Here is a 14,060-nt window from a genome sequence, read left to right on the forward strand (position 1 = left end):
ACATTATGATTTGGACCAGGAGGGGATATTTTATGACTGTGTTTCCAAAACAAAACATGTCAAGTGGTGAGAGAAGATAGCTCTTTACTGGATAGATTGAGGGCCCGTCCAGACACTACCTTTATCACGGTATCTACCATAATAAAGGAGGGGCTGTCCAGACAACATTCTGGACAGTCCCGAATTAATTCACTACAAACCAGGGAAACCCTGGGAAACCCTGGTTTGTGGCGAAATAATTAGATAGTGGATTTATTCTGCGCCTTCTTGGAAGGCACAGGATAAACCCACTACTTTTGGTGTCTGGACTACAGTCCAGACATCATTCCCACAGTTTACCGGGCTAAATAAGCCTAAGAAACCCTGGGAAATACCCACCCCTCTCCTGAAGCCCCCAGACCCCTTTGAAGAGTAATGAAAACTTACCCAGCCCCCATTACAGGCTTCGAGCAGCTTTCCTGGCATGTGAAATAACACACCAGGAGAGCAGGGGGGGAGGGGATAGCTCCCCCCCCCTGCTCTCCTGAAAAGATTTCATTACTTTTCAAAGGGGTCTTGGAGGAGGGAGGTATGGCCTCCAGAATGTCTGGACACCTAACCCAGAAAGTGCGCACTTTTTGGGGTGAGTGTGGACAGGTCCCCAGAAAAATCTGCGTTTTTAAAATGCGTATTCTCTTGGGATAAAGACCTGTCTGGATCTGCCCTGAAAGAGTGGTTAAAATTAACACATACTTTAGAGACATACTTCAACTTAATTCCTACTGAAATACCCAGAATTCATGTTAAAGTCATCAATTTCATCCTAGAAGGTGAATGTATTTAAATAAGAGGACAACAGGCAGATTCCTTAATTCTTTCTTCTTATAAGTTGGTCCCTACTGTTCAGATCAGGCCTCAATGCAATGATGTAGCATTTAGGGGCAAAGATGAACCCCAATAAGGCAGCGCTGGAGAACAAGATGGAGAAGATCTCCACAGCCACCATCTCTTTCCCTTTAGTGCTCAAGTAAGTGGGGACAAAACATATCCACACACTGCAGAAAACCAACATGCTGAATGTAATGAACTTGGCTTCATTGAAAGTATCTGGTAATTTGCGGACCTGAAAGGCCAAAATGAAGCTGGCCATGGCCAAGAGGCCAATGTAGCCGAGGACAAAGTAGAACATGATGACAGAGCCTTCATTACATTGAATAATGATTTCCTCAGGTATTGATTTCATATCAACATCTGGGAAGGGTGGAGAGGATGCCAACCACACAAGGCAAATGCAAGTTTGAAGAAGGGAACATGGAAAAATAATGAAGTGGACCAGCCTGTTCCCTACCCACTTCATCATTCTTGAGCCAGGCCTTGTGGCAAGGAATGCTAGGGAAACAATGGTAGTTTTGGCCAGAATGCAAGAAATAGCCACAGAGAAAGTGAGACCAAAAATGGATTGTCGTAAAAGGCAAGTGACTTCTCGTGGTTCACCAAGAAACAGGAGAGAAGAGAGAAAGCAGAGCATGAGGGAAATGAGAAGAATATAGGTGAGATTTCGGTTGTTAGCTTTGACTAATGGGGTATCTTTATGCTTGATAAATACTCCTAGCACCATCGCTGTGATGAGCGCAAAAGAAGAAGCAATCACAGCTAAACTGGTCCCTAAGGGGTCTCCATAAGACAAGAAGCTTATGCTTTTTGAGATACACGTGCTTCTGTCGTTGCTTGGATAGTGGTCTTCTGGACATCTGAAACAGTCATCCATATCTGAAAAATAGAAAAAGATTTCATGTCAGTATCCATTTGTATATTACTGTAGAACCAAGTAAGCCAAGTTGAATTTACAGGAGTCCCTCCAGGGAGATAGGGCGGAATATAAATACATAAATTGTTGTTGTTGTTGTTGTTGTTGTTAGTTGTCGTTGTCATTGTTGTTGTTGTTCATTCATTCAATCATTTCTGATTCTTCGTGACCTCATGGACCAGCCCACGCCAGAGCTCCCTGCCGGCCATCACCACCCCCAGCTCCTTCAAGGTCAATCCAGTCACTTCAAGGTCAATTATTATTATTATTAATTTCCACCTAGAAAAGCCCGTTGAGCATGGTGCATTGGTTAAACCCTTGTGCCGGCAGGACTGCTGACCCAAAGGTTGGCAATTCAAATCCAGGGAGCAGGGTGAGCTCCTGTTTGTCAGCTCCAGCTTCTCATGAGGGGACATGAGAGAAGCCTCCTACAGGATGCTAAAACATCCAGGCATCCCCTGGGCAACGTCCTTGCAGATGTCCAGAAACACACCAGAAACAACTTGCAGTTTTTCAAGTCGCTCCTGACACAGAAAAAAAATTTACAAAGGTTTTTTTTCCTTGTCAGGAGCAACTTGAGAAACTGCAAGTCAGGTTGCTGTGCATTTTTTGGACTGTATGGCCATGTTCCTGAAGCATTCTCTCCTGATGTTTTGCCTGCATCTATGGCAGGCATCCTCAGAGGTTGTGAGGTCATACAGCCTGAAAAACTTATACAACCCAGTGGTTCCGGCCATGAAAGCCTTCGACAATAAACTGCAAGTCGCTTCTGGTGTGAGAGTATTAGCCATCTGCAAGGATGTTGCCCAGGGGATGTCCAGATGTTTGATGTTTTACCATCCTTGTTGGAGGCTTGGGGAGCTGGAGCTGACAGGGAGAGTTCAACCTGTTATCCCCAGATTTGAACCTCTGACTTGTCGGTCTTCAGTCTTGCTGGCACAAAGGTTTGACCCATTCAACACCGGGGGGTCCTGAATTACAAAGTGAAACATTGAAACTAGAGACAACTTTCATCAAACAATCACAGATATCATTCTTTGGTTTTCCCACACATGTATTTAGTATGTGTTAATTGTGAATATTTAAAAATGTAAATATCACTAGTTGTATTGCATTTAAGTCAATGGTTTATGGACCCTTCTAACTTTATCAATCTGTAACACCATGAAAATACACTGCATGAACTCATTAACCAACTATACCAATTTTTAATAATATTATGATCTAAATTAACCCTCTAATGATGCTTGCTATATACCCTACCTGTTGAATTAGAAATCTCGCCATCTGGACACGGGATGCAATCATAGCAGCAGAATTTTTTCTCTTCCTTACTTTTTTTCTGACAACCGGGACGGCAACGTTCATTACACAACGAAAAGGGAGGCAGCTGTCCATAAATATGAGAGAAATTGCAGTGGGAGAATTTCAAAAATAAATCTTTGTAACACTTCTGAGCATAATAATAATAATAATAATCTTTATTTATATTCCTCTCTATCTCTCTGAAGAGACTCAGGGCAGATTCCAAACATAAAAGGCAAACATTCAATGCCCGAATACAACAATACATCCATACTAACAAAATTTAAACAGCCCAACATATAAACACAAATTATAACTTAACAAACTAAAATTAAATAAAAAACATAGCCTGTTATAACATCAAACATTGAATGGAAACAATAATTTCCCATAAAGAACTTCACTAATGAATATAGAAACAGTCATGACCAAGCAGTGACTCATGCATTTTTAAAATCTGAATTCAACACAATGATCCCATCATGAATGCCAACCCTGAGTAGTACCTAGTTGGAAGGCCAACAAATCATAGATGCTGTAGGCTATATTTCAAGAGAATGAATTGGTGAAACACCTTGGAGTATTCATTGCCTAAGAAAATCCTATGAAATTTGCAGGGTCATAAGTCAACAGGCAACTTGAAGGCATGAATATATACAAACATGACAAAATAAGGAATTATTTTGCTTGAACATTAGGGGGCTACAATTGGAAAACCATAATTCTACATGAGGGGTTACTTAGGGAATTGGGTATGTTTAGCAAAAGTCAAGTGGTAACATAATAGACATGTTTAAATATTTGAAAGTATATCATATTGAAGATTGAACAAGCTTCTTTTCTGCTGATCTTGATAATTTGGGCTTGTCTACATCACTAACGCAACCCAATTGCAATTCAGATTATTCGGTCCTGCTTTCACCTTGTTACTGTGTTAGTGCCACATCTACCTGCAATATATTGCACTGAAATTGCATTGCTGTCTGAACTCCAAATTTGAATCAGTACTGGGTTGCTGTGCATTTTCTGGGCTGTATGGCCACGTTCCAGAAGCATTCTCTCCTGATGTTTCACCCACATCTATGGCAGGCATCTTCAGAGTTTGTGGGTCTGTTGGAAAGTAGGCAGGTTGGTTCATCAGGTGCTCTGCTATGGCTGACTTCTCAGTTTGAATTAGTCAGACATAGCAGAGCACCTGATGAACCAACCTGGACACAGCATATTGTTTGAGAATACAGAATTGCTGGACCACTCTAACAACCACCATGTCAGACTACACAGAGAAGCCATTGAAATCCACAAGCATGTGGACAGTTTCAACAGAAAGGAGGAAACCATGAAAATGAACAAAATCTGGCTACCAGTATTAAAAAAAATCTAAAATCAGGATAGTACATGAAGAAGAACACTCAAAAAGCAGGGGAATTCCAGTCAAGAATCAATCAGGGCCATCTGACACCTCCCAACAAAAGATTCCCCCAGGCAGCAGTGAGTCAGAGCTTGAAACTGCAAGGACATTAAATGCTAATCAAGGTGGCAAACTACAACATTTATACGAGCCTCAAGCAGACAAGCGTTCTTTCTCCCAGCCTGGACATTCCACAGATATATAAACTCACTTAGTTTCCAACAGACCCTCAACCTCTGAAGATGCCTGCCATAGATGTGGGCAAAACGTCAGGAGAGAATGTTTCTGGAACATGGCCATACAGCCCAGAAAATACACAGCAACCCAGTGATTCCAGCCATGAAAGCCTCCAGAGTAATAAGTGAGCTTTAGTACATCTCATTAAAGCCCAAAAGAAGCACTTTCACTTCTGAAGGGGGTTGTATATCCTGTCAAGGTACCTTTGAGGTTCAACTACCAAGTTTGTGTTTTTTTATCTGTTTGTTTGTTTTGTTCTGTTAGAAATGTAATACAATTGTCTGGTTGCCCCGACACGATAAATATATATATAAATAAATAAATAAATAAACCTTTGAGGTAAATATATTTTTGTCAGTATTGAGAGGTTATAAGTAGAAAAATGGGTTCCACATAAACATTAAGGAGGACTTCCTGACGGTAAGAGCTATACAACAGTGGAATATGCTGCTTTGGAGAGCAGTGGACTCTCCTTCTATGGAGGTTTAAAAAAAAGAAAGAAGGCATGATGACCATCTGCCCTGAATGTATTGGTTGTGTATTTTCCGACAAGGCAGAATGCGGTTGGAAAGAATAGTCCTTGGGATCTCTATTCTGTGAAATATTTCAATATGCGATGTAACCCTCCTTCTGTTTTGGAATTTTAGAATCTGTTCAGTTAACACAGTGTTCCTCAACCTTCCTAATGCTTTGACCCCTTAATACAGCTCCTCATGTTGTGGTGACCCGCAACCATAATTTTTTTCGTTGCTACTTCATAATTGTAATTTTGCTACTGTTATGAATTGTAATGTAAATGTCTGATGTGGAGGATGTATTTTCATTCACTGGATCAATTTTGGCACAAATACCCAATACGCCCAAATTTGAGTACTGATGGGGTTGGTGGGGGGATTTTGTCAATTGGGAGCTGTAGTTGCTGGGATTTATAGTTAAGTTACAATCAAAGAGCATTCTGAACTCCACCAACAATGGAATCAAGCCAAACTTGGCACACAAAACTTCCACGACCAACAGAAAACACTGGAAGGGTTTGGTGGGAATTGACCTTGTGTTTTGGAGTTGTGGTTCACCTACATCCAGAGAGCACTGTGGACTCAAACAATGATGGATCTGGACCAAACTTGGCATGAATCCTCAATATGCCCAAATGTTAACACTGGTGGAGTTTGGGGGAAATAGACCTTGACATTTGGGAGTTGTCATTGCTGGGATCTATAGTTCACCTATAAGCAATGAGCCCCTCAAACTCCATCAACAATAGAATTGGACTACACTTCCCACACATGACCAACAGAAAATACTGGAGGGATTTGGGAGAAATTGACAGTGATTTAGGTGAGTAGTTCTTCTACCTCTGGAGAGCACTGTGGACCCAAACGACTATGGATTTGGACTACATTTTGCACAAATACCTGATACATCGAAATGTACTGATGGGGTTGGGGGGATTGATTTGTCTTTTGAGAATTGTAGTTGCTACCAAAGGGGTTCCTAAGACCATCAGAAATATGTGTTTTCTGATGGTCTTTGGTGACACCTCTGAAACACCCCTTGCGACCCCCCCCCCCCCCAGGGTCCCGACCTCCAGATTGAGAAATGCTGAATTAACATGATGATGCTCAAGAAAGGAACTTTGAATGACTCACCACAATAGTCCTCTATATTCCTCACCTGTTTAAATCCTGGATGCCACACCAACATATTTTCATCAAAGGTGACTTGTTCATCTTGAGGAGCACTCGGATCTACCTTTCCAACTTTCCTTCTCTGGAAGGAATTGTTTGGCAGTGTCTCCAAATTGATAATATCAAATATACCTCTTGCTTGCATTCTCTGCTCAAAGGATACACTTTCTCCTGCAGAGTTGTTAAATGAGACACTTTGAAGGAATGGATGGAGCTAATTAAAAGAGAGAAGGGGAAGAAAAGAAATTACAATTCCATGCTTCATTTCAGAAGAGGCATACATTAGGATTATAGTTTTGTGGTCCAAGGTGAATGCAAGCAACTAAAAACCCTAATTTTATTTCATTGGCTTTTCACAAAATTCAAAATATTAGCACTATGTTGAAGAAAAAAGTTCTGATGACGTTACCTGCCAAGCCTGAAGATTTTTCGGTTTGACTTCATTGCATTTCTTGCTTGTATGAGATGGGCATTTCCCTCTTTTGTAGTTGGATTGAGAAGAGCGCATAGCATGCAAAGCACGAGCCACACTGTGGACAGCATTGTAGATACCGTAGCTGTGTCCAGTCATGCTCATTTCAAAATGAGGCATAAATATATCCTCAATCTTCTCATTCCCAGTACACTGCCCTATGTCTTCTGTTTGCTCCCAAGGCTTTGGAAAGTAGCAGTCAAATGCTTGTTCCCAGAAGACCTGAATAAACCTGTCTGCTTTGTTCCAGTGAGGGTTTACTGTCTTTATAAATTCTCTGAAATTTGGAATGTTCTCTGTGTGGATTGCAAAAGCAATGGTACCATGGAAAACCTGAAGATCCCAACCCCTTAAGAGGCCGGTTAACATGAAATCTAGCTGAGCAGTCATGATGAACACCTTCTTAAAAAACAACTTTTCATTTCCAAAACCTCCCAGTGTTAAGAGGAATCTTAGAACTGCGATCGTCAAAGATTCTCCATAGACAATAGACACATTTATATCATTGCTTAAGTGCATAAAAATCTTGTAGCATATATCTACATGCTCTTCCATTTTATCCAAACGTGCCATATAGGGTAGCCATTGTATAAAGGCTGAGCAGATCCCGTTCTCAGAAAACAATGGTTCCAGACTCTGCAAGAAATGCTGTCCACTGTTATTTTCAACAACAAAGATCCCAACCCAATTCCATCCAAAATATCGAAGCAAGCGAATAATCCCAGTGTTCTGATGAGATTCTTTTGGGACCATGGAATAAAATGAAGAATACTGAGCGGTATTAAGCTCCTGAAGGTCAAATGAGCCATATATCAGCTAAAATAAAATGCACATATATAGAAAATGAATGTTAATAAAAGTGCTTTTATGTTCATCTCCTTCAGTGGTTCCCAACCTTTTCTTGACCAGGGACTACTTGAACAGGAACCACTCTCCAACACGAGTACCAAAAGGGTTATGAATTGGTTTTTGGTCAACTATAGATTTAGTTTGGTTATTTGGGGTGCTGATTCAGAAAATTGCATTGGATAGACCACATCAGCTCTAGTTTCTGATACAGAACATATGTCATTTAGTAGTCATCATCTGCTCGCCCACAAAAAACCATATTTAATAAGCCTCAGCACTATAAGAGGGTTTTGCAAGACCAGTTACTCTCGTTGCAACGGTGTAGTCACAGTGAGGCTGCGGACCATGTTTTAGTTCACGTGGACCACTAGTGATCCAGGGACCACAGGTTGGGAACCACTGATCTATTTCAATAACTATTTGGGAAGGAAAAGTTATAAGTGTGGTTAGTAATAAAGTCTTGGAATATTCTGGGTGCTAGCCATTCCTGCCCTTCTCTTTGTACAAATGTTCACCTACTGAATAAAAATGAACAGATATTTCATGATCAGAACCTACCTGTGGAATCTTGTAGAAACCTAAGATTTTTGCCAGATGAGAAGAGGTGGCAGCACCAAGCCCTCCAATGATAGCTACCAGGTTCCTCTGTTTATCACACTTATAATTGGGAGAGAATTGATGGGATTTGAAGAGCAGATCCAGAGTGCTCCGATAGGTCATTGTTGCATCATAATAGCTATCACAGATATGAAACCCCAGAGTAACATTAGGCAAGATCTGTGGATCTTGATTGATCTCATGAACAGCAAAGGCCAAGGCAAGGGCGTGCTGGTAAAATTTTGTTGACATGCTGGAAGGCAAAAAGAAAATTCCACAAGTTAGAAAATCATCCAATCATAAGACTATTCATGTTTGACTTACAAAATGAATAAAGATATGATTGCTTGTGCTTCTGAGCCATTCAATCTTTTCTTCCATTTAATTTATGGTTGTAGTAGAACAACAAAAGTTTTAGTATTCTGACACAAAGATTGTGGCTCTTGGAAATGCATACTTTCTTGGGCTTCAAGGCAGTCATGAAGTTTATTTGAATGCTATTCTGTTTTTTTGGCTTTGGGATTTTTGCTGTGGGAGGGGAATAAGGTTAAAGGAATATGTGAAAATAAGTGGAAAACTAAAATGAAAAGTGCTCAGTTCTCCTTCTTCCTTGCTGCACTGGTAAAGCAGTGACAAAACCTTGCATTGCTTTCAATTGTTGGTTATATCTCCCACTAATCCTTGATTTTAAACATTTTCAGTTTGAGTGATCCAGTGCCCAATAGCTCTATTTAAATTGACAGAGTTGGATCCATCTTGACTTACGTAGAAGAGATTATCTGCACATCACACCACTGTACATTATAACTAGCACAAAATGCAGTAATATTTTCCACCTTGATAGTGCTGTTCCCTGATAGTTATCCAGAAACAATAACACACTGCTAAACATGATTCACTAAAACTGTATATCCGTGGAATCAACACTGATTTTAGACACCTTCTTGGAAATCCTGCCTTTCATAATGCAATATGTTCAAGCTGTTTGGACCTGAAGATGAGTAGCAGTCCTAGCACATAATGTCTCTGTGTGTTCTTTATTATTATTATGTGATAGCTATTATGATGCACACAGAAGACTGTGTGACTTGTAAGGTGCTGAACAGACTGAGCTCTGGCACCACGAGATGCAGAACCAACCTCAAGAAATGGGGCCACAAAGTGGAATCCATGACATGCGAGTGCGGAGAGGAGCAAACCACTGACCACCTGCTGCAATGCACCCCGAGCCCTGCCACATGCACAATGGAGGACCTTCTTGCAGCAACACCAGAAGCACTCCAAGTGGCCAGATACTGGTCAAAGGACATTTAATCAACCACCAAACTCGCAAAATTTGTATTTTGTCTCTTTGTTTGTTTTGTTCTGTTAGAAATGTAATACAATTGACTGGTTGCCCTGACACGACAAATAAACAAATTATTTTGCAAAATACATTACAATCTATGCATTTATGGCTCTTCTGTTTGTTTTTTGAAATTTCTCTTTGTTCTAGGGCTATTTTTGTATTTGAAGCCTTTAGATATAACAAATTTAGAAATTTGGAAAGAATTGGTTTGTTCTGAGTTTTCCAGGCTGTGTGGCCATGTTCCAGAAGCATTCCCTCCTGATGTTTCGCTCACATCTATGGCAGGCATCCTCAGAGGTTGTGAGGTCTGTTGGAAACTAGGCAAGTAGAGTTTATATAACTGTGGAATGTCCAGGCTGGGAGAAAGAACTCTTGTCTGCTTGAAGTAGTTGGGAATTATGTAATCAAATGCCAATCAAGATGGCCAGTTGCAACATTCACCTACCTCAAACAGACAAGAGTTCTTTTTCTCGTCCTGGACATTCCACAGATATAAAAACCCAATTTTCCTAGTTCCAACAGACCTCACAACCTCTGAGGATTCCTGCCATGGACGCAGGTAAAACATTGGGAGAGAATGCTTCCAGAACATGGCCATACAGCCCGGAAAACTCACAACAACCCAGTGATTCTGGCCATGAAAGCCTTCGACAATACATTGGAAAGAATTGTTTCAAGGTATAGTAATTCTTCCAATGGTTGCCTGGTTTGTCCATATTGGGCTTCCAGTAGATATGACACATAAATAAAATACAACCTCTTTTCCCATCTCCATTTTATATTATTCAGATCGAAGCAACTCTGTATTGTCGAAGACTTTCATGGCCAGAATCACTGAGTTGTTGTAGGTTTTTCGGGCTGTATGGCCATGTTCTAGAGGCATTCTCTCCTGACATTTTGCCTGCATCCATGGCAGGCATCCTCTGAGGTTGTGAGACATCATAACCTCTGAGGATGCCTGCCATAGAATGCTTCTAGAACATGGCCATATAGCCCAAAAAACCTACAACAACCCAAAGCAACTCTATTGATAGAGCAAAGTTTATATTGATTCAAGAACAGGTAGCATTAGCGGCATATGTATGACTCTAAACATAAAGGAGGAGGTGATGCCTTTGTTAGAGCAACCTCAACATTCACAACTGAGCAGCTGAAGAGAGAATTGAGAGAAAGAGAACAAATAATGCGTTCTTACTCTGGAGTTTCAAACCGATTTTGTGAAGGATTTTCTTTGAAAAAGAGTTCATAGAACACATAAAGAAGCTGAGAAGACATTTCACCAATAAGGAGATCACCTGGCTGGTACCAATCTTGTGGAAGAGGGAAGGTGTCACTTGCAGGGCATTTCAGAACACTTCCTTGGCAAATCGTGAGAAGCAACAGAAAGGAGATCGACAGTAACCACAGCATCCTGGCAAAAAAGCTCCTCGCTCTAAGTGCAGCCTCTTCAGTCTGCATCCATGGTAACTGCCTAAGCCAAAAAACCTTGCACTGTGTCTGCCTCTGCCCCTCTTGATAAAAATGCATTAATAATACATGACACCCAAAGAGAGACAATTGCCCACCTTGAAGGCTAGCTGAATTTGCAATATTGCAATTTCACTTTGGTCTGTCAGACAGAAAATATTAGAATTGCAACGGACAGAGTCTTGCCTCCCTCTTGTCCCTATTCCCCATTCTTACTGGATCAGGGCCTTATTTATAACCACTTGCAGGATTGCTTATTGACTGCTTTCTATTGTCTTCTGGAAATCCTTTTGCTACCCGAGTTAGGTGAAGTAATGATAGTGTTTTAAAATATTCCATAGGGAAAGAATCAGTTCTTCATAGCAGATGTCATGAGTAATTTTATTGAAAGCAAAACACATGGATCTCTTTTTTTTCCTCTCCCTCCAGATGTGGCCATGATTCTCCCTTGTGTGTCAAAACAAGAACAAGAAAGTTAGGATGGCACAACATAGCTCTATATTGAGAAGGAAAAGCCACTACTCAATGCCACTTTTATCAGTGGAATGGAACATGGCCTCCAAAATTGGAGAGTTGAGTGACCTCCGGTGGCACAGTGGGTTAAACCATTGAGCTGCGGGGAGCGGGGTGAGCGCCTGCTGTTAGCCCCAGCTTCTGCCACCCTAGCAGTTCAAAAACATCCAAATGTGAGTGCGGGAAGGTAACAGTGCTCCATGTAGTCATGCTGGCCACCTGACCTTAGAGGTGTTTATGAACAATGCTGGCTCTTCGGCTTAGAAATGGAGATGAGCACCAACCCCAGAATGGAACATGACTGGACTCAATGTTAGGTGAAAACCTTTACCTTTAACTACCTAAATTAGGCTAGGAGGAGCTGAGCAACCCTATGAATACAACCCTAGACCTGTGCAGTCAATGACACTGAAGGGGAGAGGACCTTGATGGCTTTCAAAGAGACCAAATATAATGGCATCTGGTGCGAAGTTACACCAAATATTATTTAATTGTTGTTGAAACTTCAAATATGATGTCATATGACATGGTTTATTACTTATATATACAACATAGAGGAACAACTTCTCTTTGTCATGGATAAATGTCCATATTCATGTAGATAAACATAATAGTCCAATCTGTCTGATGATTTAAAGAGTCACTTGTAGATGTTTCAAAGGACTATTTGTAGCATCCAAGGTTGGGTCAGAGAAGAGTTCTACATGGTGACCAGATTACAACAAGCTATCCCGGGTGTAGTTGCTTGTTCCGGTGTTGATGATGAAAACACCTTCTTCAGATAATTTTATGTATATTATTCTTTTCATACATGTAATTGTAGTACCAGAAACTTGTCTCCTCTTGATATATTAAGAAGAATTCGCTACCTGAAGAAGGTGCATAAGGCTGGCATCAACCAAGTAGAGTGGAAAATCCTATCTCTGCAGATAATACTAATACTACTACTACTAATAATAATAATAATAATAATAATATATTTTTTTTATTTGTACCCTGTCACCATCTCCCCGAAGGGACTCGGGGCAGCCCACAGAAGCACTACGAAGTGCCACACTCAAGACAACAATACAGAGGCATATAAAACAATATAAATCTAAAAACAACAAACATAAATAAACCCCATCTGATAAAATGTAAAATTAATAAGACACAGTAGAATCTGTGAATAAAACTGGCTATCTACCAGCAGCAAACCAAAGTGCCGGGGTAAAATAGTAGCTCGGCTCTCAATCTGTCCATAAAACTACACAAGTTCAAAGGCCTGTCTAAAGAGCCACGTTTTTAAACTAGCTTGGAAGGCTTGGAAAGTGGGGGATGACCTAATATCTTTAGGGAGGGTACTCCAGAGCCAGGCCCACCACCGAGAAGGCCCCCCCTCTTGTCCCCACCAATTGTATTTGAGATGGTAGTGAAGAGTAGAGACATCACACTGACAATGAAGGTCCGCATAATTAAAGCAATGGTATTCCCCATAGTCACCTATGGATGTGAGAGGTGGACCATAGGGAAGGCTGAGTGAAGGAGGAAGAGATGCTTTTGAACTGTGGTGCTGCAGGAAAGTTCTGAGAGTGCCTTGGACAGCGAGAAGATACAACCAGTCCATACTTCAAGAAATAAAGCCTGACTGTTCATTGGAGGGAAGAATAGTAGAGGCCAAAATGAAGTACTTTGTCCACATCATGAGAAGCAAGGAAAGCTTAGAAAACACAATGATGCTGGGGAAAATGGAACGGAAAAGGAAGAGGGGCCGACCAAGGGCAAGATGGATGGATGGTATCCTGGAAGTGACTGGAATGACCTTGAAGGAGCTGGGGGTGGTTACGACCGACTGGGAGCTCTGGCGTGGACTGGTCCATGAAGTCACGAAGAGTTGGAAATGACTGAATGAATGAATGAACAACAACAAAGTGGGACCCCAGGCCTAGCTTGCTGGTGCACTCCAAAACCTGGTGGACAAAGCTGGGTGAGGTTAACTCCCCCCCCCCCACCCCATTTAATCCAACCAGGTTTTGGTGATGCCAGCTAGATCAACATGGTCATCCAGGGTTAAATCCTGAATGGTCAGTGTTTTACCATTTGTGGACCCAGCATTTAACAGCAAAACTTGGAGTCCCAGGGACCTGTCATTTTGGCTATCCAATCTATCTTGCCACAGGGTCGCAAAAACTCTGTTGCGTTTCTCCCTGAGATGCCTTTTTGGTTGCATCTCCTCCTTTCCAGCACGACCTCAATAGTGGCACCCCGGCTCTGGGATCCCCCTCTCTCAGGGATACCCATAGTAGTCTCTAAAGGAAAGTGGGCAGGTCTAAGTTGGGAAAATTGACTAGTGACTAGTGACTTTTGGAGGGGGTAGTATCCTAATAGAATAGTCTAATGTTGTTGTGAAG

General features: G+C 41.3%; 1 protein-coding gene across 1 annotated transcript; it reads right to left on the minus strand.

Annotated features, from left to right (window-relative positions):
• Positions 1-847: 847 nt before the first annotated feature.
• On the minus strand, positions 848-7,649 carry LOC132777654 (vomeronasal type-2 receptor 26-like). The gene is made up of 4 exons (XM_060780056.2): positions 6,834-7,649; positions 6,411-6,638; positions 3,050-3,176; positions 848-1,749 (listed from the first exon to the last, which is right to left on the minus strand). The coding sequence occupies exons 1-4, from the start codon at positions 7,647-7,649 to the stop codon at positions 848-850; spliced, it is 2,073 nt and encodes a 690-aa protein (XP_060636039.2).
• Positions 7,650-14,060: the final 6,411 nt, after the last annotated feature.

This window comes from Anolis sagrei, chromosome 6 (genome assembly GCF_037176765.1).
Source record: "Anolis sagrei isolate rAnoSag1 chromosome 6, rAnoSag1.mat, whole genome shotgun sequence".
NCBI classification, from domain to species: Eukaryota; Metazoa; Chordata; class Lepidosauria; order Squamata; family Dactyloidae; genus Anolis; species Anolis sagrei.

Excerpts from the sequence above, each read along its gene's own strand:
- LOC132777654 (XM_060780056.2), bottom strand. The coding sequence starts at position 7,649 with ATGGTCCCAAAAGAATCTCATCAGAACACTGGGATTATTCGCTTGCTT. Across the intron at positions 3,177-6,410 it reads GGCATCCAGGATTTAAACAG|CTGCCTCCCTTTTCGTTGTG; the intron begins GTGAGGAATATA and ends ATTTATGGACAG. Across the intron at positions 1,750-3,049 it reads CGAGATTTCTAATTCAACAG|ATATGGATGACTGTTTCAGA; the intron begins GTAGGGTATATA and ends TCTATTTTTCAG.